Here is a 22,582-nt window from a genome sequence, read left to right as displayed (position 1 = left end):
AGCAAAGCAGACTTCAGCAAAGCAGTATAGAAATTAGTGCCTCTAACAGGGTGTTTCATTTCCCAAACAATTGTTAAATTGTATGATGCTGTCCTCCCACTCACTTTTCCTACACTATTATGTAGTTTACTATGCCTCTCAGCTATGATAATAAAACATTTTCAAGCCAAACTATATGACTAAATTTTTTTACATAAAAATAGCTGTTTCACGTTAATTTTTATTCCAGGGTGGAACTTTCTTCTGTCAGTTTTGCAAGTTTAGAACTAATCAATGTAATCAAACTTCCAGCATTGTTTTAGTATGTTACAATGCTTCTGTGAAGGCATCTGTTGCAAGAAACCACATAAAACTAATAATAATGCCAGAAATTAACATAAAAACAATGTGAGTGATTCTGAGCATATCTAACCCATTAGTTAGGCTTTAGGATAGAGAATGGAATTTACAACTGGCCATGGGCAGAATATGCACTTTCATTTCAGAGTACAAATTTATGGCTGTTAACGGGAGACTATTTAAAAAATACCTTCTTTAGGGATTTTGAAACTATCATCTTGGTTTTTAGAAGACTTCTGTGCCGGAGAATTTTTGATGGAAAGTACCTCCTTGTACAGCTTTTACTTTGTAAAATAATCACTTTTTGCTATCTACGCTAAGGAACAGAAATTCACATTCTGTGATTCGCATTCACAATCATGAAATGCTGTCTCAACTCTGTGCCGTTGCAGGTTTTTTTCTGTGAAATGTAGTTCTTGGATACGATGCTGGAATAAATGTAAACTAGCTTTGTGTTCTACAGCTGCCTTTCTGTTGGTTTGGCTTAAACCTGCCCCAGCTTCTGAGGAAAAAAGTTATATTAGGACTAGAGCTTTGATGGAGAAACAAGCTCTTTTAATAAAATTGTAATGTACACCAGGGAAAGACCTTGTGAGTGACATTAACGCTCAAATTTTAATTTCTATTTTGAAAAGCACTCTTGTTTGCATGTGTGGTTTTAACCAGTCAGCGATTCTAGTCACACCATCCATTGTAGCTGTTTCTGAGCTTCACCTTTATTTCCATTCCTTTAGATACTGAAGCCATAACATCTGTAGATCAGCTGAGTATATAACAGCGTGATTAATGATACTTTTCTAAAATATTCCACAGTGACCATAGAAACAATTTCAATTAAGTGTTGTTGAAATTCCCTTTCTGCCATTCTAAATGCTGTTAATAGATAGAAGTTAATTGAGGTTAAGATAACATTTAATTAATTCACTATAGCACTAAAGCAGTGTCATATCTATTCAAAGAGATACAGGGTCTGTTGAAGTGGCCATATTTGCACTATAAGCGAGAAGTAGAATCATAGAATATTTTGGGTCCAAAGGGACCTTAAAAATCATTCAGTTCCAACCCCCCTGCCATGGGCAGGGACACCTCCCACCAGACCAGGCTGCCCAAGGTCCATCGAACCTGGCCTTGAACCCCTCCAGGGATGGGGCAGCCACAGCTTCCCTGGGCAACCTGGGCCAGGGCCTCCCCACCCTCATGGTGAAGAAATTCCTTCTGATGTCTAGTCTAAATTTGTCCCTCTCTAGTTTATACCCATTGCTCCTTGTCCTATCACCACAAGCCTTTTTAAAAAGTCTCTCCCCGGCTTTCTTGGAGCCCCTTCAGGGACTGGAAGGTCACTATAAGGTCTCCTCGGAGACACTCTAATTCCTCTAATATTAAATACATTCAATCTTTTTTTAACAGGGTAAGAAACAAGAAGTTCCTAAAGAAGAACAGGGACCAACAACAAAGAATTTGGATTTCTGGGCACAGCTTATTACTCTGATGGTCACTATCATAGATGAAGATAAAACAGCATATACACCTGTCTTGAACCAGTAAGTAATTACTTTCCCCATAAAAAATAAGAATGATGGATTTATTAAACTCAGAACAGGAAATACACCTGAATAAGTAGTTGTATTTTAAATATAAGCTAGCTAGAGATTTTTAAAAAATATGGAATATAGCATTGGCACAGCTTGATAAAGACTTGGTGCTGTGATCATGGAAAAAGGAGTATTTGTTTTAGGAGCAATGAAGGCACTTGGTATATGAGCCATCCTGAATAGTTAAGTAGCAAAATGTTAAGCAAGAGAACTAAATGCATGGGCAGAAGGGAAAGCTCAGTGAAATACTGCAACGGTATTAATGTTATGATAGTATGCTGAGACATTTTTAGATATTATGATAGAGTTTATGGATGTATTTGTAAAGAATAACAAACTTCACAAAAAGACCCTCTCCAAATTTATGATTGGCAAGAGAGAAAGTCCAGCCAAGCTGACTTGAAAATTTACAGAATGGAGAGCAATATCCTGGACTTTCCAGAAATGGAAGGTGATTTCTCAGAACTGAAGAGAGAGACAAGCGATTCAACTAGTATAAATCCACATAGCTTCACTGTTTTCCAGTGTGGAATTAAGGAAACGCTGTAGCTGCTAAACAGCTCAGCCAACTGTTTCAGGTTTTTCCAATAAAAAAAGAAAAAAAAAATAAATCAAATAAGCTATTGGATTTATCTAAAGTTGAGAAGTTATCAGCAAGATAGATTTATCTTACTTTAAAATGTCTTGTGAGGGAATTGGTACAACATTCAACTAATTATTTAGGCCCCTGATATTAGACTAGCAGAAGTTTTTATTTGAAGATTGGATGGTTCATATGATTGTACAAAACACAAAATACAATAAGTGCATAGTAGGGGAATTATTTTGTGGAAATATTTGCCTTTCTGCTGTACAGCTGTAAGCATGACTTTGAGCAGCAAGTGAACTGATGTAATGTGACTGATTGCAGGTTCCCTCAAGAGCTGAACATGGGAAAAATCAGTGCTGAAATCATGTGGACTCTGTTCACCCAGGACATGAAATATGCTCTGGAAGGTAATTAGATCAAACTATTAATTACACTAGAGAGCTTGCCAAGACTGATTGTCACTGCAAATCACACCTGAAATCAGATTTCTATGGGTGGTAAGAGCTTTCTGACACACTTGTTTAAGATGTTTCCTAAGTTAGTGAAAAAGAAGCATTGTAAAGTAAGAAAACATCATTGTACTGCAACTTTATGAAGTTATCTGTGGAAGGAGGAGACCAAAGAACTGTAACTTGAAATGCTACTTTTAATTACCTAAGTCTAACAAAATTGTCAGTGCTCAAGAAAAACAAATGTGCTTGCTAGAGAGCAGTGTAGGCTTTCTGTATCTTCTCACTAGCTGAAATTATTAACTTGCTATACAAAACACAGGAAAAAACACACAGAGATGATTAAACCTCTTTGCGTACAAAAGGCAATTTATATTCCTTGCAGTTCCAACAGATTCAAATGCAATTTCCCCTTATTCTTTAAGATAGTATTATGGTGAAACATAGGTAAAACATAGGGGGGTTTCTCTATAGCAGATAATCTCCAACTTCCCTGGAGGTGTTAGAAGACAGGTGGATGAGGTGCTCTGGGCTACGACTTAGTGGTTGATAGGAACAGTGGGTCTCGGTGATCCTGGACGTCTTTTCCAACCTTGTGATTCTGTGAAAGGAAGTAGGAATTACGGGAGCAGTGATTATAATATGTAGAATGATAGCAGAAGACATAAGAAATGAAATCTAAGATGTGGGTAGGAGAAGAGATGTTTAATGTTTGAAGATGATGTTCAATAGTCATGTCAGGCAGGAAATCATCCGTTAAGACTGATCGATGAACTTAAAAAGCTACCAAGAGCTGAGAAGCATGAAGACCAAATGAAAGCAACTATTTTGGCTCGCAACGTATTCCTGGTTACATCAGTGAGAACAACCTTCTATCTGGGGAGGCTGGCTGTATATCAGAAACAGTTATCGGAACATGGGTGTTCAGCAACTCGATGTTGTGATTGCACTTACAGATAGCTAGCACGGATTAATAAGAATTTCTAGCAGCTATTATATTGTCATCTTTCATAACTTTGAATGTATAGTTACACTCTGCACAGAGACATCCCTGAGCACCCTGGTGCTTGTAGTGTTTTAGCCACTGAATGATTAACATTCTGTACTGCAAGAAGATAATTCACTAAAGATAATTTATTCTATTTGCTAAGTAGAGCCTGCTGATGACTCAAAAGGCAGCTTCAGATCATGTAATGGTTTGTTTCTCAGTTGTAAAGAGCAGAACAGGAAGCTCTTGAGGAGGAATTAATCATACAATATATGAAATGTGGAAGGTTGGACTGAATGAGGACTTAAAAACAAATTTAATGTAATATCCTAATTCTGGAGAGAGAGAGATAGAGGCCTTATTAGGAGGCACTTGACTTTCTAAGTCTGTTCCAAACTTTGTCTATGTGTTGCTGTGGCTACTGTCTCTTTGAGGAGAGTAAATGCATTTTTTGTTATTAGAAATTCTAAGTCACTCCCAGAACCAGTAGTGAACCATTTCCTGTTTATAAATAATAATTAAAGGAAATGGAAATTAATTATAAATTATCATAAATATACGTATTTTCACCTTCTATGGTTTCATTCCTAAACAGGAACCTCAATAATACTACTCACAAAATATAGATCATCGTGCTGTTTCTCTTAGCAGCTTTACTGGGTTTGCAATTATTATTTCTTTTCATGGATATTTTGCAAAGTGAGTTTGCTTCTCCAGTTTTTAATGGAAATAAATGTTTTTCCTTCAAATTCTACTAGAATAGGAGCAGGACCTTAAATGTGGTCACACTCAATCCTTGTGGTTTTAAAAGTTCATTAAAATGCATTGCATTCTCCTGTGCCAGTCTCGCCTTTCAGGTTATTAACATAGGCTACCATCTGTTCATATGTAGTGTCCAGGGCTGCGATTGCAATCTTTGCCTGATTCAATTTAGCATTAATCTCCTGAAGCAGCGTCTTTTGTGTTATAAAGTTGATTCCTCTCTGCATCCAATCAACAAGCAATGAAATAGTCCAACATCATTTGCAAAAGGATTGCTGATGTGATAAAAAGGATTAAATTAGCTTATCCAAGATTTCCTAAACGTATCCAGCCACTCCCATCAACTTAAATTCAGGAAATGAATGTCATCACTCCATTCTCTAACAAGACCTGTACTGGAACATCCAGTTTAAATTCTTTTTTCCCAAGAGCAGATCAGAATGGTTGTTCACGCTGCATCATCTCACTGTTGAGCTGAATGCCTCTCGGATCTGCTCAGGGGATGTATGGGGCTGCAGCTGCTCCTGGGGAGAATTGCTGCTCCTCAGCAGTCCTGGTTGCCTCCTTTGTAACAGAAGCCAATAGACCCTGTGGTCCAAGCATCGGGAGTCATTAGACCCCTCTAACTCGTCTTCTCCCTTGATTCTTGCCCAGGACAGTCTGGCTGACAGACTGTTGACTGTTGTGACATGGAGAAGGTAGAGAGAACGGCAGCTTCCATAGCAGTGGCCTATTATTCTTTGTTTATGGCACAAACAAATGAGAACAGAGGGAGAATTTCACCAGCAGTGCAGGTGATTTATTACTGACTTCATGTGGTAAGAAATGTGTTCTTTTACAAGTATGAAGATATGGTGGTTTAAAGATGATGAAAGAGTTGTGAGCTGGAATTAGACAAGCGATCACAAAAGTATCTTTAGTTCTATGTCCTTAGAAATGTCTTTTTCAGATCTTTCGTTTCTCCAACTTTAGAATAGGTCAGATCAAAGCTATCCTGTCTGTTAGAAAGAGAGCATTCTAATTGCTGTTATTATGATAATCTAATTCTGGTAGTGGCCAGAAGTCAAGACCACAATCAGGCCAGAAATTAAATAGCCGCTGTGTAAATACAGCAACAGACAATCTCAGTCCTGCAGAGGTAACATTCTGAAGGGTCAGGCCTCCTGAAAATAGGAGAAAAAGAAGAAAATCATTACAGCAGTTTATGCATTTAACATAGATTTGTTTTTAAAGTTTGCTGTCGTCCTCAGTGTGTAAGCAGGTATCATCTGCCTGTTTGCTTGACAGATTCCTCTTTCATGAGAGACGCTCATGAAGTGATTTGAAAGAGAAGAGGCAGGTCTGTGAGTTGATGCTGAGCACAGAGACAGCAGGGAGAAAATAAACCCAAAAGGGCTAATGGCCACACCATTTGGTGGCAGATTTCAAGTCGATTTTTACTCCAACTTTACAATTTACAAACTTCCCCTTGAGACAGAACATAGTCTTGTCTTAGAGGAAGACTACAGAGCGGACCTGGGGAGGTGGCATCGAGGTTATGGAAGGGAGAACAGGGCAGCGTCCAGAACACAGGCTTTCATTAGGGTAGCAAGATATGAAAACTTTGTTTTAGTGACTCTCATTCTGCATTCACACATTTCAGCAAGTCTGTTCCATCCTTGTTTTTACAGACATGAGGAATATAGTCATGTGTAGTCTCATGGGGGATTCAGAGACTGTAACAGCAAAGGCAAGGAGATTACAGTTGGGTTTAATTCCTTTGGCAGATTATCAGTAAGAATGAATGTGACTGATGAATGTGAATGAAGAATGACTGGAGGAAGAGGGGACTCAGAAGTGTTCTTTGGTCAACATAACAGACGATGTTAACAACAGCAGCTACATACTGTATGTACTGGTAGCTGAACTTGGCGATTATGAGAATCCAGTTGAGTACCTATCACATGCAACACAGAATTCCCCAGGCTTGCCTAAAAAGCACCGTAGCCTTACCAAATGACACTATTTTGTTGAAGTTAATTGGATACGCTAATTAAGACAGATAGAGTGGACGGAACAGTTCCCAGGAGCTAAGTTAATAATTATTCATGCCGTAATAGTGTGCTGTATCAATGTGTCGTCTTACTTGGAAGTACCTCAGAAATCTCTAGTATGGCACGACATTGCACTTGGGGGCGTGCCCTCTGTATCATTTGGTCATACCATAACCCCTTTTCTTTGGTTTTACATACTGAACCATAATCAAAACTATAAGTACTACTGAGTGTTTATACTGCAGTACCCGTCTACAGTAACCTTAATAAGTTAAAGCTTCTTTATTTCTGTTTGTAGCTGTATTCATTGTGCCAGATGTTACTAGGAAAAAAAAATGCAGTGCTACAGGGAATGCCTGACTTCATTATTTAGTCTTCAAGTTGTCACTCAATAATAGCAGCATATATTGCCCCATATATTTAATAATGAAAGATCTGGCCTTATTTAATCTTCTTTTAGCCACTGAATGTTAATCTTGTTCTGAAAGATTGTTATTAGTCATCAGGCAGTCACCAATTGTAAAGCATTTGTGTATAAACTTCTCCTGAATGTTGCCTAATTGTGAGCAAGACAAATTTGTGAGTCAATATTTACTAGTACTACAATGCTAGATAGGTTATTAGACCATAAATAATGCTCTAAATGAACACTACGTTCATTAAAAATTATGGATTATTTATAGCTCACTTGGTCCTGTCCTTTCCACAAACCACTGAGTTCAGTATCCAGGTAAGGGACAAGTGCTCTGTTCAATTGAAGGTGCTTTGTGTCACCTATAGGATCAGGAAGAGAACTCTTTCTCATACCAAGGGGCAGTCAAGACTTCCTCTAAGGTCTCCTCGGAGCCTTGTCTTCTCCAGGCTGAACAACCCCAACTCTCTCAGCCTGTTCTTGTATGGGAGGTGCTCCAGCCCTCTGATCGTCCTTGCAGCCTCCTCTGGACCCGTTCCAACAGCCCCATATCCTTCTCATGTTGAGGATTCCAGAACTGGGCACAATACTCCAGATGATGCTATTTTTGTTTCTGCCAATTCTTAAATTTCATGCTAAGACACTTTGTAAAAATTTTCCCTATACAGCAAACAACTGGTCTTCTCCCAGCATCTCTCTTTTACTTTTGGGTCTTTTCCCCACATAGAGATTCACTGGTGACTTTTTTCTCCTATAGATACACAGGTAAATTTCTCTTACCAGCAAGTACATTAGTTCTAAACTAAAAATTTGATATTGGTTCCAGCACTCCAAAGAGAATAAGATAAATCCATTAAAACTGCTTGTTTCCACATTATCTTTTAATAAGCCTTAATTTGGTGGGTAACAATTAGAGAACGCCTCTGTGTTTTTGCCTTTGATTCTGCTTTACAGGCAGATCCAGATACAACACGGGTAAATTGTTGAAGTGCAGCCTCACGTTTATCTTGCTGCCTGTTTCTTCTTGTTTTCTACTTCATGCCACTAATTGCTTACAAAATGCTACCATGTCTATTTGGTAAGGTTTTATGCTCACTTTACAGTCTTATGGTGAGACGAGAAGCTGAGAATTAAGTCTAAATGTTTCTTTCATGGGGAGATATATTTTTAAAAAAGGAAAGTAACTTGTCATAAAAATTACATTGAAGATGCAAAACTGAGTATTCAGCAGCTAAGACCCAATGCAATTAAGGGTGCCTTTATTACCTTTATTCTCTTTGTCCTCGCAGATTCAAACGTGATAATATAGTATTTAATTAAGTGATAACATTTCCTGAGAAGCGGTGGTTTTCCAAGAGACATGTATATTCTCTCTTTATTTTGCAATTTTAATGCATATTAGAAGTTTATGAGAGCCTAATCACTGTAAATTGGATTCCTATATCAGCATTACTTTTATTACATTCTGGTGATTGCTTTGAATAAATGTTGAGACTTCACTACAAAGTAGTTGAAACTTCCATCTTATGCTATGGAACCAGGGCTTTAATCGTTGTTATAGATCTTATACTTACAGTAAAAAAGCACAATTCAGATTATTTCAGTGTTTGGAAGCAAGGGCTTATTTCCATCTCTAATCAATAGTAGCTGTGTGTATTCGAAGACAGAGTTCTGTCTCTGAGTGTTTGTTCTTTGAATGTTATTGATCTGTTTAGCTTTCTTGGTACATGATTTTTAATCCAATGTGATATTGAAGGGCAAAATCTATGCTGAGATTGATGTTGTTGAATTATTTGCTGTACTGGCATTTTTCTTTGCCTTACTTAGAAGCAGGATGGAGAAAGTCTATGCTTAATCAACCTGCATATCTTACATCTTGGGTTGCCCTGCTGGTGATATTGCACCCATCTGCTTTTCTGGAACGTTTCTGGAAGTATTTGACTGTGAAGTAGTAATTAATTGATGAGTCTAGTATGCTAATTTTTCCAATAAGGAGTTAAAAAAGCAGCTCACTAATATTAAGAAGATATTAAAGTTAATTTGCCTACAGTAATTTGAAAAGTTTAGTCAGTATAACGGTAGCTAAAAAATGGTAAATACATTGTGTTTTAGTAGGAAATAGGGTTATTTGCAGGAGAGTCACTCATGCCTTATGATATTATATTTTACATCTCTTGCATAGTATGTAACATTGGTACGTGATGCCCTTAAAGTTTCCATAAGCTGTTTACCTCTCTTAGAAACTAATGTACAGCTCCACCTTTTCAGATGCTAAGGAGGTAGCCCTGAACTCACTTGTACCGTGGTGACACATGAAACAAAGCAGAGCACTCTGAGCAGATGGCCTCTTGCTTTGAGAGCTCCTCCTTGAATACAAAGGGTAATATCAGCTTTGAAAGTGCACTGCATTGAGTCAAGGGTTGATTAGCCAATTTCCACTGCAGGCAAGAAGACAGAAAAAAAAAAAAAAGAACAGTAAATCCATTTCTTTTCCTTACGGTTCCAAATAAGGCAACCTGTCTTCCATCGCTGGTCTCTGTTCAATGAGAAAATATGACTCTGTGGCTAAGAAATCTTTGAACAAGATCAACTTTGCCTTTCATAATTTATATATGTTCCCTTAGTTAATTCACTTAATCTCCCTATACCTCGGTTTCCCATTTGTAAAATGTGAATAGCGGAGTTTAATCACCTCATTGAGGTGTTTAAGGGCGAATCCATTATGTTTTTGAAGCATTCAAACATATTTTGTTGAAAATTCCCCCAAAAATACAGATAAAAAATTGAATATATAGAAGGCTTTTATGAAAGACACTGTTTATTTTTAAAAGGAGAATTAGGTGATTTCCTAATTGTGAATCACTTGAAAGTGTAGTCCAATAAAGGAGGTAATGGCAGAAGTTTTTCAGTTTTCAGCTTATTATATTTTTCTTGGCACAAAAGAGCCCTTTTGGATAGGCCAATAGTATTTCACATTGTCAAAATCCATGTGAATTATACATAATTAGCAGTAAATTGCATTCTGTTCTGTAGTTCAGTTAATAACCAGTGACTTCTATGGCCTTTAGCAAAGTACAAAAACCCTGGGATGACATGTCTAGTAGAATGTAATGTTTCCTTCTAAATCAGTAATGAACTTTGTTTTTTCTTCGTTTGTGACTCAATCCAATATGTTGCATTCGATCAGAGTCCTCCAGTACATATCAGCTGAACAGGGATTAAGCCTAGAGCGCTATAAACATAATACCCACATTAAATAAGGTAGTGGCATAGCAACCAACTCCTGTAGTGTAGGGAAAGTGCTTTGGGCTCAAGTACCCAAAAGCTTAGCTTTTACATTTATCCAAAATAGAGGTGTGTCATGCTGGTGGGATGTTTCCACAGGGATTCCGAGGGACGAATACCAATTCATACTCAGTATCGTTCCTCATAGGACTTCCTCAAGAGCTCTTCTTCCACTACCCATCCTCAGTTCGTGCCATTGCCATAACTTCCCAATTATACAACTGAAAGTTTGGAAATAGGGGATTTTCTAAAACAACAGATCTGAAAGAAATAGATAAAACATGCAGCTGGTAGTCTCTAGAATGATTGCTAAGTAATTATTGCAAATAATATGGAATTATGGTAGAAAATAGCATCTAATTTTTTGATGGGGAATTTTGCAGTTAATCCAAACGCTGTTCCGTTATGCTCAGCGTCAATAAATATCCTAGTTATTAATCTCTGCCATATTATCTTTTATGCCTGGAAACGAGGCAGGCATTTTTTGATAGATATTCACAAATACTTATGTATGTCTAGTTAATTTCTTCATTTCTGCAGTCAAATTTCCTTCTTGCAGTTCTTGCTCCTGAGGATTTGAAATATTCTTTAAAACCACCTCATTAGAATCCTTCAAGCAGTTTAATTCTATGTTGGTACCAAAACCAGTGGCTACGAGAGTGCTGCAGAGTAAAAAAAAAATTGCTCTTAGCTTTCATACTGACGTAAGGAAAAGTTAGAGTTGAACAAAATATCAAATTTATTACCTGAATATTTAAAATGTTCATCTTTTATGAAGGTTGTTAGATTACCCATTTTTTTCTTTTTTAGCAGCTAATATATATCAAAACTTACACAGATACTCAGAATGAAGTTTTTACCTCAAGGTAAGAAAGGGAAAAGGCTTCTGTAGTGAACAGGATTCTATTCCAGTTTGTTAATTAGCATTATGTCTTAAGTGTCACCTCGATGTTTCTGCTTAGCAAGTCATCATTATTATTCTACTGACAAAATACTATGACACTGAAAACATCAGAGCAAAACCAAATAGTGATACAGCAGTTTCTTTTTGCTTGCTGCCTTAAGAAAATCTTCTCAGCTTTCTTTAGCAATTGCTAGGAAAATTAGCAAGAAATCATAGAATCATAGAATAGTTTGGGTTGGAAGGGACCTTAAAGACCATCCAGTTCCCCTCCTGCCATGGGCAGGGACACCTCCCACCAGCCCAGGCTGCCCAAGGTCCCATCCAACTTGTCCTTGAACCCCTCCAGGGATGGGGCAGCCACAGCTTCCCTGGGAAACCAGTGCCAGCACCTCACCACTCTAGCAGTGAAGAAATTTCTCCTTATGGCTAGTCTATATCTGCTCCTCTCCAGTTTATAGCCATTAAATCAAATATGATTCCAAACTATTGCTATTTGGTTTTATTTTTTTTTTCTCTCAGTGCTACTGCTTACTGGAAGCCTTCTTAGAGGTGTTACTGTAATTGTAATTTGTACAATTGAGATGGAATTGCTCTTCGTACAGTCTCATAGTAGTTGCAGTTACAGTGTTTACTACTGCAAACCTGTGGAAAGCATCTGTGCATTAAAGCATTGCTAAAGAGGCATTAAAAAAACCCCACAGTGTAATCAATACTGTAAATAAATACTCCTTACTGGAACAGCAATAGGAAAAAAGCAGTTAAAAGTGCCCCACACACAGAGATCACATTTTACAGATTTTGCAGTTTACAGAAATCTTAACAGTATTTTTTTCATTGATTCATGGTACAGTAATATAGAAAAATGTGTTATCATCACTAATAGGAACTGGAAATGTCTTTGTTCTGAAACCCAGCAGATTAATAGATGCTTCTGAAAATATGCTGCACTGCAAGGAACATTTCATAAAGGGGGCAGAACAAAAAAATGTCTTAATAATGTCAGGTTTCAGTTGGGGATTCCATTTATCTAGAATCAGTTCTGAGAAAGGTCTAATATTTCTATCATAATCTCTGCTGAGCACACACACACAACATACAGTTGACAGGTTTAGTTTCAATACTGACTCAGTATTATGATTTTGCAAAGCAAGAATGGACTTTTTAGAAAAAGTTGTGTTGAGCAGCTATTGTACAAAAGTTGTACTGTACCTCTGTCTCCCACAAAGTGCAAGTTTCTGTAGAGGAAAACACGCTGCCGGCTTTCCTTCCAGGAAAAAAATATACAGATTGCCAGACTGCGTACATATATCCTGTGTTGCCTCAAATTTGCATTAACTTGTGTAAGCTTTTGAGAAATGAAGAGAGAATCCTGTGCGTCCTAATCTAAATTCGGAATGCCTACAGTGATGTTCCTATGCTTACTAACCAAAAGCCACGGTTACTGTGGATAAACCTGTCTGATAGCATTGAGTCAAAGTTGTCATGGGCTGACTGCACACGGGCACCTGTTTTCTCTGGTCTTTGGGTTATATGCACTGAAGAGGCAGTACGCATGGATATAAAATGACTTTATAGATCAAGTGAAGCATTTACTGATGTTCTCATATCTTAATATTAGGAACTGAGGATACATTTTTTCACTTACACGTAGCTACGAGTAGTATTCATGGAGACTTTTGAAATGTTCTTCCAAAGGTATAATAGCCTGGAGACAAAACTCAATTATTCATGAATTACTTTTGTGCTCGTTTCTAGTGTGTTATAGCTTAGGTCTTAACTTAAAAACAGGCAATATCAATGAATGGTGTTGTTAAAGTTATACCCTCCTGGACAAGTTTGCCCATCATTGTCAGCAGCTCATTTCTAAAAGTGAAATAAGCATTTTCTTGGTTTGTGATACCATAAAAAACATTCTGAAATTGCATTTTATAATGAAATAACCCATTCGTGCAGTGCTTGAGTGAAAAAATGCCGTTCATTTCAGAAATTCCACTCTGTTGGGATGCAATATAAGAGATATTTTTTTTAATAATGACTTAATCAGTACATGTGCAGTGAACTTGATAGAAATACAATAGTTGTTCTCAGTCAAAGACTGGTCTAACTTGTAAGAACTACCTTTTATTGAACAAATGTTTGGTTGTCTAGCTGTCTACAATGATAGATCATGGAAAAACTCCTACCAGAAGAACTTCATAAGCTGATTCCCACAGAACTTGGTAATTCTCTACATAATCATAGAATAGTTTGAGTTGGAGGGAACCTTAAAGATCATCCAGTTTCAACCCCCCTGCCATGAGCAGGGACACCTCCCACTAGATCAGGCTGCCCAAGGCCCATCCAACCTGGCCTTGAACACCTCCAGGGAGGAGGCATCCTGAAATTGTACCTCCCTAGAGATATGCTTCTGAAACAGTTATTGCTTGTCTGGCATGCTGAAATTACTGAAGTGCTGATTTGGCATAATAATAAAACTAAAAACTTCCTATTAATGTACCTGGTCAGATCTGAAAAATGCAGAATGTGTATTTCACACTGCATTTGCACTGACAGAGAGCTGAATGGTATTTTCAGATGTTTATATGACTGATGGTGGGTTGCTTCCAAAATGTATTTTGCATCCAAAAATACAAGAATAACGTGTAATATGATTTTATTATGTGAGCAGAAGTAAAGAGCAAAAAGAAGGTTTGAAAGGTAATTTTTTAATTTATACTATTTATGAAAGAGCATCATCCTTGCCAAACATCCCTATTAGGTCACTTTTTAAGGAAGCTGGGAAAAGAGATTAATCGTTTGCTTAAGGAGGACTGTGCAAGTGATATGACACATCAAGCAGATGAGATCTGTGGAGATTTTAGAAGCTGAGAGTAGTTAGTAAAGGAAGGATTGCTCTGCACTGGATTTGTGTATCCGCGGTTTCCTGTTGTGGTGGAAGGAAATGAAATTGTTGAGCAAGGAGGAAGTGCCTGTTCAGTAAAGGGATGGATGAAAGGGTCTGAAGGTGGCTGGATGGGAAGACTGCAGATTATATAGCAGATAAGCTAGAAAAAGGATCATAATCCTGGAAGGAAGATGGACATTTATTCCAAACCAATTAAATAAGACTTTGCGAATGCAGAAAGCGGTTTACAGGTGGCTCCGTGACTCCTGTCATCCATAATCATCTGGATACGCAGTATGTAGAAAACAGGAAGACACAGAGAAGGTGAAGTCCATTTGAAAAACTTCAAAAATACTTCATTAAACCGCTTTTCTACTTGTGCCCTCATTCTTCTTGAATATATGTGATAAATGCAGCCCATTTAGTTATGCAGGTTTCAGAGCTTCCTATAGGACTGGCATTTATAATTGTAATTCCTTTGGCAGCATCTTTTCTGACTTGACACCTGACACCATTCTTACCCACCACAAATCCTTAACCATTCTGTAACAACCAAAGAAGTATCTGAAGACAAGGAAGTCAGCAAATTTGTGGGTCTTCCTCGCTGCAATGAAGAGAGTTGAAAAGCCTAACTTTTGGTCAAGTCTTTGTTTTGTTTTATTTTACTTGGAATCTGAAGACTGAAACTGTGGATACTACTACTACTCAAAAATCAAATAAATTGTGCTTTGAAATGCAAGTACTGTATTATTATGTCAGTAGTGCATCAAGACACGGGAATGTTATTTACTGTTAGAATGCTATTAAGTGCTTTTACTTCAAATCTTTCTGTTACAGAACATGAAAAGCAGCGGTTATGCAAAAGCACAGATTATATGAATTTGCACTTCAAAGTGAAATGGTTTTATAATGAATATGTGCGAGAACTCTCTGCTTTCAAGGACGCAGTGCCTGAATACTCTCTGTAAGTTCTGTATAGGGAAGTATCCCATGGTTCTGGGCTTGGTGCAAGGTTTCTTTTTTTTTTTCTTTTTTCCAGTACCTGAAGGGGCTCCAAGAAGTCTGGGGAGGGGCTGTTTACAAAGGCCTTTAATGATAGAACAAGGGGCAATGGGTATAAACTGGAGAGGAGCAGATTTAAACTAGACATAAGGAGGAATTTCTTCACCATGATGTTTTGTTAAAGTGAATTTTTATCCAAGTTATTTCATGAGCAAATAAAAAAAATGCTAACAAAGATATAATATTGATTAAAGATGCATTCTAAAATTTTTTAAAAAGTGCAGAAAGACTATGATCCCCTGAAAAACATGGACACATTTCTATGGTGGCTACTGCTAATTTGACATCACTGGGGTAGATGCTGGGTAGTAGTGGCATATCTTCTCTCAGGATCTTTATGAAATGTATTTCTTTTACTTTACAAAATGCTTTTTAATTTTCAGATGGTTTGAACCATTTGTCATTCAGTGGCTGGATGAAAATGAGGATGTCTCAATGGAATTTCTTCATGGAGCGCTAGAAAGAGATAAAAAAGATGGGGTGAGCCTTTACTCTTTAAAGAAAAGAATAAAGAAAGTATTAAGACATTTATTTAGTATTTCAAAAACAGGACTACATATGGTCCCATGATGTCTGTGTTGGACCTCCCATAATACACAGTTAGTAACAGTTCTCTGAAGATAGCTCTGCAGACAAATATCTGCTCTAATTCCACCTGCCTAAATTCCTCATAGACATCAGTCTATGATTTCACTAAACTATGATGTGATACTGATGTCATGAAAGAGAATCTTGTTTTTATTTTGAGAGATTTGAAAGTAATAGAATCATTAAAATCCACATTTCTAAGTATTATCAGTGAGACTTTTTTCAATTTGTTTTTTATTTATTACTTTTTTGTGACTATAAGAAGAATTTGAAATATAAGAAAATCAGTCAGTACGGTTTTGATCTCTGAGCTGGTATTATTTCAATATTTTTCTCTAGTTTCAGCAAACATCAGATCATGCCCTCTTCTCTTGTTCGGTGGTTGATGTCTTCACGCAGCTCAATCAAAGCTTTGAGATTATTAGGAAACTGGAGTGTCCTAATCCAGAAGCCCTATCTCATTTAATGAGAAGATTTGCAAAGGTAAATTAAAATCAGTGCATCTCAACTAAGCTTCAGAGATTGACGTTGTGTTGCCACATGCTTAAAAGCTTCGTAATTCCAGTGTTCTTTAGAATCGATCTCTTCTACCTCTGGCTGGCATCCTTAGAAAGACAAGCTGTCTGTGGCTTCACACTGTTTTTCATTTACTTTATTAAAATTGCTTGCCAGTTTGACAGTTCTGTCCTCTCTGAGATTTCCTGTTTGCATATATTATACAATTAATTATTATTCTTGCTAAGCACTGAGTACGATTCTAGTAATGGAGCAATTCAGTGGAATGCAATTGTCTAATTAGTCAATGGAAGAGAAGGAAAAATTCAAGGTATGGCAATAAAATACAGTGGATTGAAGCCCAGAGGTTGTAGTTCTCATTCATCCCCTGCTTGGTAAGCTCAACTGTGTAGGCCAGCTTTCTATTTGGATTGTGGTGTTTCTTCTTTAGATTTCCATTATAGTCCTTTGGGCTTTTAAAAAAATTGCATTTACATGTATTCCTGTTCTTCCATTGCAATGGTTTTCCATTTGCAAACATAGTTCCTATTAACATGGTTATTGAAGGTAAGCTCCTGCTGCCAGGCTTCAAACACTGCTCCCTTGGTCTTATTTTTCCATTATAATTTTTTATAAATAAATAATTTAATTGTCACCCTAGAGGATTTTTTGAGCTTGCTACTGTTACATTAAGTACGTAGCACATTGGAAGGAGTAGAGCTCTCCATGCCTCTCAAAAACAGTATGACTGAAATTAAAGTACCTCTGCTATTGAAGATTACATTCCGTTAAGAGCAACCAACCATCTGTTGTGCAGGGATTTGAAAATGTGCTCACAGGATTGCTTACATTTATCGAGAAAAAAAAATACTAACTATGCAAGTACCTGTATAATCTAAATTTTTTTTATTATTATTTTTGTTTCACATGAGGAAATTTATCATTTAAAAGATTCTTATCCTCTCCTAGACTATCAACAAAGTGCTTCTTCAGTATGCTGTGATTATTTCAAATTACTTCAGCTCGTATTGTGATAAAGAAAATGTGGTGAGTAAAAGCTGTGAGGTCTTTTTTCTGCCTCAGAAATTACATTAAACGACTTTCTGTTATTTTTAAAAATGTAGTCACTTTTATATGCAAGAAAAAGCATGAAGGAAGGAAGGGAATTTTGCATTCCTTTTATTTTAATACGGTCAGTGTGTTTTTGTAGGTACTTACATTGCTGTGTAAAAGCTGTAATAGGTGGGATTAGTTAAGAATCCTAGTTAATAATTTCAGTATTAAAGTGGGAGAAATGCACAAGATGGCCAGGATAACACCCTTAGGTAGTGGCAAATATGGAGAATATATCTTCATCTTTTTTTTCCAAACAGAATACTCTGTGCTTTATCCGTTCAGCAGTGAGAAGAAAATCATGTGCTGTTTTGTTGCTTAACTGCTTAAAAAGCATTCCCTTACGCAGGACAGATTGCCAGGGACTCAGGAACAAATGAGATGTGGACACTGAAGATATGGTTAAGCAAATCAAGACGTTATCAATAGCTTAACATGACCAAGGAAAATTGGTGTGGTACACTGACCTTTCCACATCATTGATATTAGATCAAAGCTAGTACTCCTGAGCCAGGCAACATTTAGTCCTATGTCTGCTCTATTTATGAGTATGTTACAGACACATATAAATCCATGATTGCAGCACCATCTTCATACTATTTGTCTTTAAAAGCACAGCCTCTATGTAGCTCATACATGGATCTTAGCTATATTTGTCACACCCTGTGCACATCTTCTGGGCAGACTCATTCCCACTGATGCTCTCTGTAGTGGAGAACTGTCATAATCTAGCGATCACCAACGTATTCACAATAATAGAATTCAGAATGACATCTCTTGCAGCTAAATATCAATTATTAGTTGTTCTTTTTATGAGCAACACCGCAAAAGACTAAACATTAAAGTTTCAGGCTACAGATATAATTGCTGGGAGAGATTTATACCTTTTTTCTGTTCTTTTTACACAATTTTGTCTAAAATAGAAGTAATAAATAAAAATAACCAAACTCAAATCTTTATCATTAAGTAGAAGATTTGTATCCATGTTTTTACAGAGAAGTGACTTCTATTTATGTAGTTTTATCATGTCTCCGATTTATTTCCTTCTATGAATATTTTCAACCTTGAAGCCCTTTGGTGTAAACACTTTGAAAAGACTCACTTAAGTAAAATGTATAGCCTTTTTTTCCCATTTCTTTCAATTTAATGCTAACGTGAAATAAAGTTTACAGCTTTCTAGAAGAAATAAGTTTTGATAGATAGCACTGGGTTATTAAGTCAAACTGTCAAGTCAAACAGTCCAATGGGATTTTTTTAATTGTTGGAGTGATTTATTTCTGAAGTCACTCTGGTATCATGATCTCTAGTAAGGCTTTAGATGGAATTAATCTTGTTATGTTATAAAGTAGTGTATAAAATGCCTTTGGGGGACATAACTTATTTTTAACAGAAACTACCTTTTTTAAATACATATTTTTAGCTTAATAAAAGACATTTTGATCTGGTGATTTCAACTATATTAAAGTCCATCTCCTGCATTAGAGTTGATAGAAGAGATTAAACCAAATACTTTTTATGATTAAAATTAGGTTTTGGCATAGTTTTTCAAGTCAATGTTTTATTAAACACTATAAAATGTGCACACAAACTCTTCAAATGAAAGCATCACAAAGGTGCTTTTCATAAAGGCATGTATCTAATATAAAAATATCCTTTTATCTTCCACCTCCTGTCAGAGTTTACAAAAAAACCTGGTTTTATGTATTGTACTTGCCACTCACTGTTAGGTGTTGTTGCATCTGGCTGTCTGATTCCTGTAAATTGCTGCGAAGAGTATTCTGAAGGGCAAGATGATAATGAAATAACAAGACAAGAATGTTTTTTAAACTCAGGTTCTGTTATTTGCTGACAGCAATAGAAATTTTTCCATTGAGCCAAGGTACACTTAGGCACTGGAAGAGTGACCTTAGCTGGTCTCAAAGGAAACTTTGAAAACTGCCTCCATGTGAAGAATTTATCTCATAGCTCTGGCATATTGCCAAAGGCATCTGCGCTTGTTTTGAATAAAAGAACCAAGGTATCATATTCATCTACTTATCCCCCCATCAGAAATCTTAATCGTCAGTTTGTAGATAATTTCCAGAATAATGAACATATCAGAAGAGAGGAGCTAGCACAGGAAAGAACAGTCTTAGTGATCATTAATTTATAGAAGGTAGATAAACAAATCTAAGAAATGGGGGTTGTGGATTTTTCAAGAGACAGGAAGAGAGGTGATATTTCAACCATTACACAAAGCTAGCTGTCTTTTGCTGGAGGACAAATAAGATACTTTTCAAGCACTGGCAGGAGCTGCCTAGGGAAGTGTTGGAGTCTCCATTCTGGAGGTGTTCAAAATGCATGTAGATATGGCACTTGGGGACGTGGTTTAGTAGAGATGATGGTGTTGTATTTGGTGCTCTCTTTGTAGCCCTGTATCTTGATGAACAACATTCAACAATTAAGAGTCCAGCTTGAGAAAATGTTTGAGTCCATGGGCGGAAAGGAGGTGAGTCTTATTTGTTTCCTGGTTCGTTCAAAGTTCCTTAGAGATCATTAGCACCATGTTTTCAGCCTAGTCTTTTTCAGCTTTCACTTGTGCTTGCAAAACAAACAAAATGTTTTTTAAAAAGCCTACGAGAATTATTTCATGTCCTGACAATACTAGAAAGACCTAACCCTATTTCAAAGAAAAATGCTAATGATCTGTAAAGTTCAACCAGCGCTGAGTGTTTTGTGTTGTAATTTGTAGTGCCAGCTTCATTTTAATGTTTGTATTGAACTACACTTTCCTTTTTTTCTGCATCAGTATGTTTTGCCTGTATCTTAAAATATGGTAGAATGTGTGCCTTGTGCTTTGTCTGTAATGTGTCATGTCTTTGTCTAATGCCTTTGACTTGCAATCCACTGAGCAGAAGAAAGAAGGAGAGAGATTCTCTTATGAGGTTTGTGATAGTAAGCATCTTTTATTATTCCTGACCATATTTTCTAAGGCTAAGAACAGTCCCATTTCCTACTAATTTCCATTGATGCATTTGTGAAAATCCCTATGACCGAAAATCAAAAAGAGCTATGCTTGGGCATTCAGTTCACACTCTAAATTGAACAGTTTTACTAGGCAGAGAGAGTAAAGTCTTTCAGAATTCTTTTTTTTTAAAAAAAAAATCTGTAAAATCTTTAAGTGCACTTTTCAGCATCTGAGGGCCTGCTTGTATTCAAGATTTGGCACCAGGTCACCAAGAGCTGCTACTCAACAATCCAGAACATCCTTAGTTTTATCTCCTTTTCTATTTCAGAAGGGAGAGTGCCTGAAGTCCTATCAGCTGTAAAAGGATGTAAACATGCACTTCAATACTTTGCTGCGTGTAGTCTTTGACTGTTTTGAAAGTTGATGAAGATAGGAACATCTTTTCGAACTACAGAATCCTGCAGTCTTTTTAAAACGCAATATTTCCATCATCAATATATTATCCTTATGATCAGTAGCTGTTTTAAAAAGGAAGGTACACATACCTCAGCTTTTTCTTGTTGAGACTGAGGTTTGATAGTTTCACAGAACTTTGATCTGATGTGACCATGTTTTAGAGAGAAATGGAAAACACATTTTTTCATATTTCTACATGCACAGTGGAAGCTGCAGAGTTCAGATAGTCCCCTATGTCATGCAATGCATAGCACCTTCCAAATTATCCTACAATTAAGTCCTTGGTGAGGAGGTTTTGTTGAGACTGCTATAGCTTCTTGAAGCTGCCATGGCAAAAATACTTCCTGCTCCAGAGAACAGGGAATAAACATTTGCAGCCTTGGCATCATTGAAAATTTCACATCAAAATTTAAACATATATATTTATCATCCTGACATGGCTATGTATTTTGTGGTTACTTTTAATCCCCTTTCAGTCTCCAAACGTTACAAATAATCTTGTCTTCTATGCTCTTATATTCACTGCAAAGGACTTTTGTATTAAGGGCTTGGATCTATTCCTACGTGTTTAATATCATTAATCATAAAAGCAGCTATGTGTCCATAAATCCTAATGAAGACGAGGGCAGAGGAAAGCTGAGCAGCACTTTGTCTATATCTATCAAATTATTTTCAAATAAGATTACCTCCTTGAATCTCTAAAAGGTTCCATTTTCTCAAGAAAATATTAGTTTACCTTCTGCTTCCAGTAGCAGGTAGCTATATATAATATAGATATAGATGATACAGATATGTAGTAAAAAAATAAATAGGGCTTTTCATAGCAGTTCTCTCACTTGTCATGCTTTGAGGGTGACTTATTAAGAGTGTTACAGTATCAAAGTAACATTTCCTACAAATATGGTGCAACTCTTGGAGAGAATTCAGAGACATTTTTCTGATATCCCTTTGTTTGGTGCTTTAAGTGCATCACCAATTTATGGTATAAGAAAAAAGATCTGAAAATTACATTCAAAATTTTGTTTGTTTTTCATTAAGGCAATTTCATGAAGAAAAGTACATTCATTCTCAATTTTTTTGTCACCCATATCAAAAATGACCCTAAAATGTTTGTCTTCAAACTGGAATATTTATTTTCCCCTAGCTATTCCAAGAGCATAAACACAAATGGCCAATCTGCCTTATTGAACTGATATTTATAAGAAATAAAGCCACCTTATCTCCACAGCACAAAGGCATCCTAAAACCACCTTTACCACTTGTGAAGTTCCCCTTGAACTTCATAGTATAGAACCACCATAATAGATGCCATCTTAGCTGTACCATTTTATCAAAAAGCAGTGGGTTATGGCTGTGGTGTATTTGGATGATGCCAGTCAAGGACTGATGCCTGAGGACCCTCTGATTTGCTCTGGGAACCCAGTAGCACATAAAGGGCATATGATAAAAGAAGTGAAAAGTGCACATTCTAGTCATAGTATGACACTCAAATTACCAAGTTTTCCAGTAGTTAAACAAAAATAAGAATATCATTTTAAAACCTTACTAACGTATTCTCAGACATCACAACATCACCAGGTGTCTAGCACCTGGATGGTCAGCCCGCATACCTCTTTATATTCCACTCCTCCCTATGACACTGCATTAATAAGCATGAGCATGTGTATACACAAGGCTGGAAGTC

The 22,582-nt window shown here is 36.8% G+C and overlaps 1 protein-coding gene across 1 annotated transcript in view; it reads left to right on the top strand.

Moving 5' to 3' along the window:
* Positions 1-22,582, top strand: part of UNC13C (unc-13 homolog C) — a 125,518-nt gene that overhangs the window by 80,937 nt on the left and 21,999 nt on the right. Inside the window, exons 18-25 of the mRNA XM_069867125.1 lie at positions 1,747-1,880; positions 2,842-2,927; positions 15,075-15,201; positions 15,683-15,779; positions 16,227-16,370; positions 17,352-17,429; positions 19,906-19,983; positions 20,390-20,419. Coding sequence (XP_069723226.1) covers positions 1,747-1,880; positions 2,842-2,927; positions 15,075-15,201; positions 15,683-15,779; positions 16,227-16,370; positions 17,352-17,429; positions 19,906-19,983; positions 20,390-20,419 — 774 coding nt within the window. The remainder of the gene's footprint in view (positions 1-1,746; positions 1,881-2,841; positions 2,928-15,074; positions 15,202-15,682; positions 15,780-16,226; positions 16,371-17,351; positions 17,430-19,905; positions 19,984-20,389; positions 20,420-22,582) is intronic.

This window comes from Phaenicophaeus curvirostris, chromosome 12 (assembly GCF_032191515.1).
Source record: "Phaenicophaeus curvirostris isolate KB17595 chromosome 12, BPBGC_Pcur_1.0, whole genome shotgun sequence".
Lineage (NCBI taxonomy): Eukaryota > Metazoa > Chordata > Aves > Cuculiformes > Cuculidae > Phaenicophaeus > Phaenicophaeus curvirostris.
Note: the sequence above shows the minus strand (reverse complement) of the source record. Positions and strands in the feature narration are given on the sequence as shown.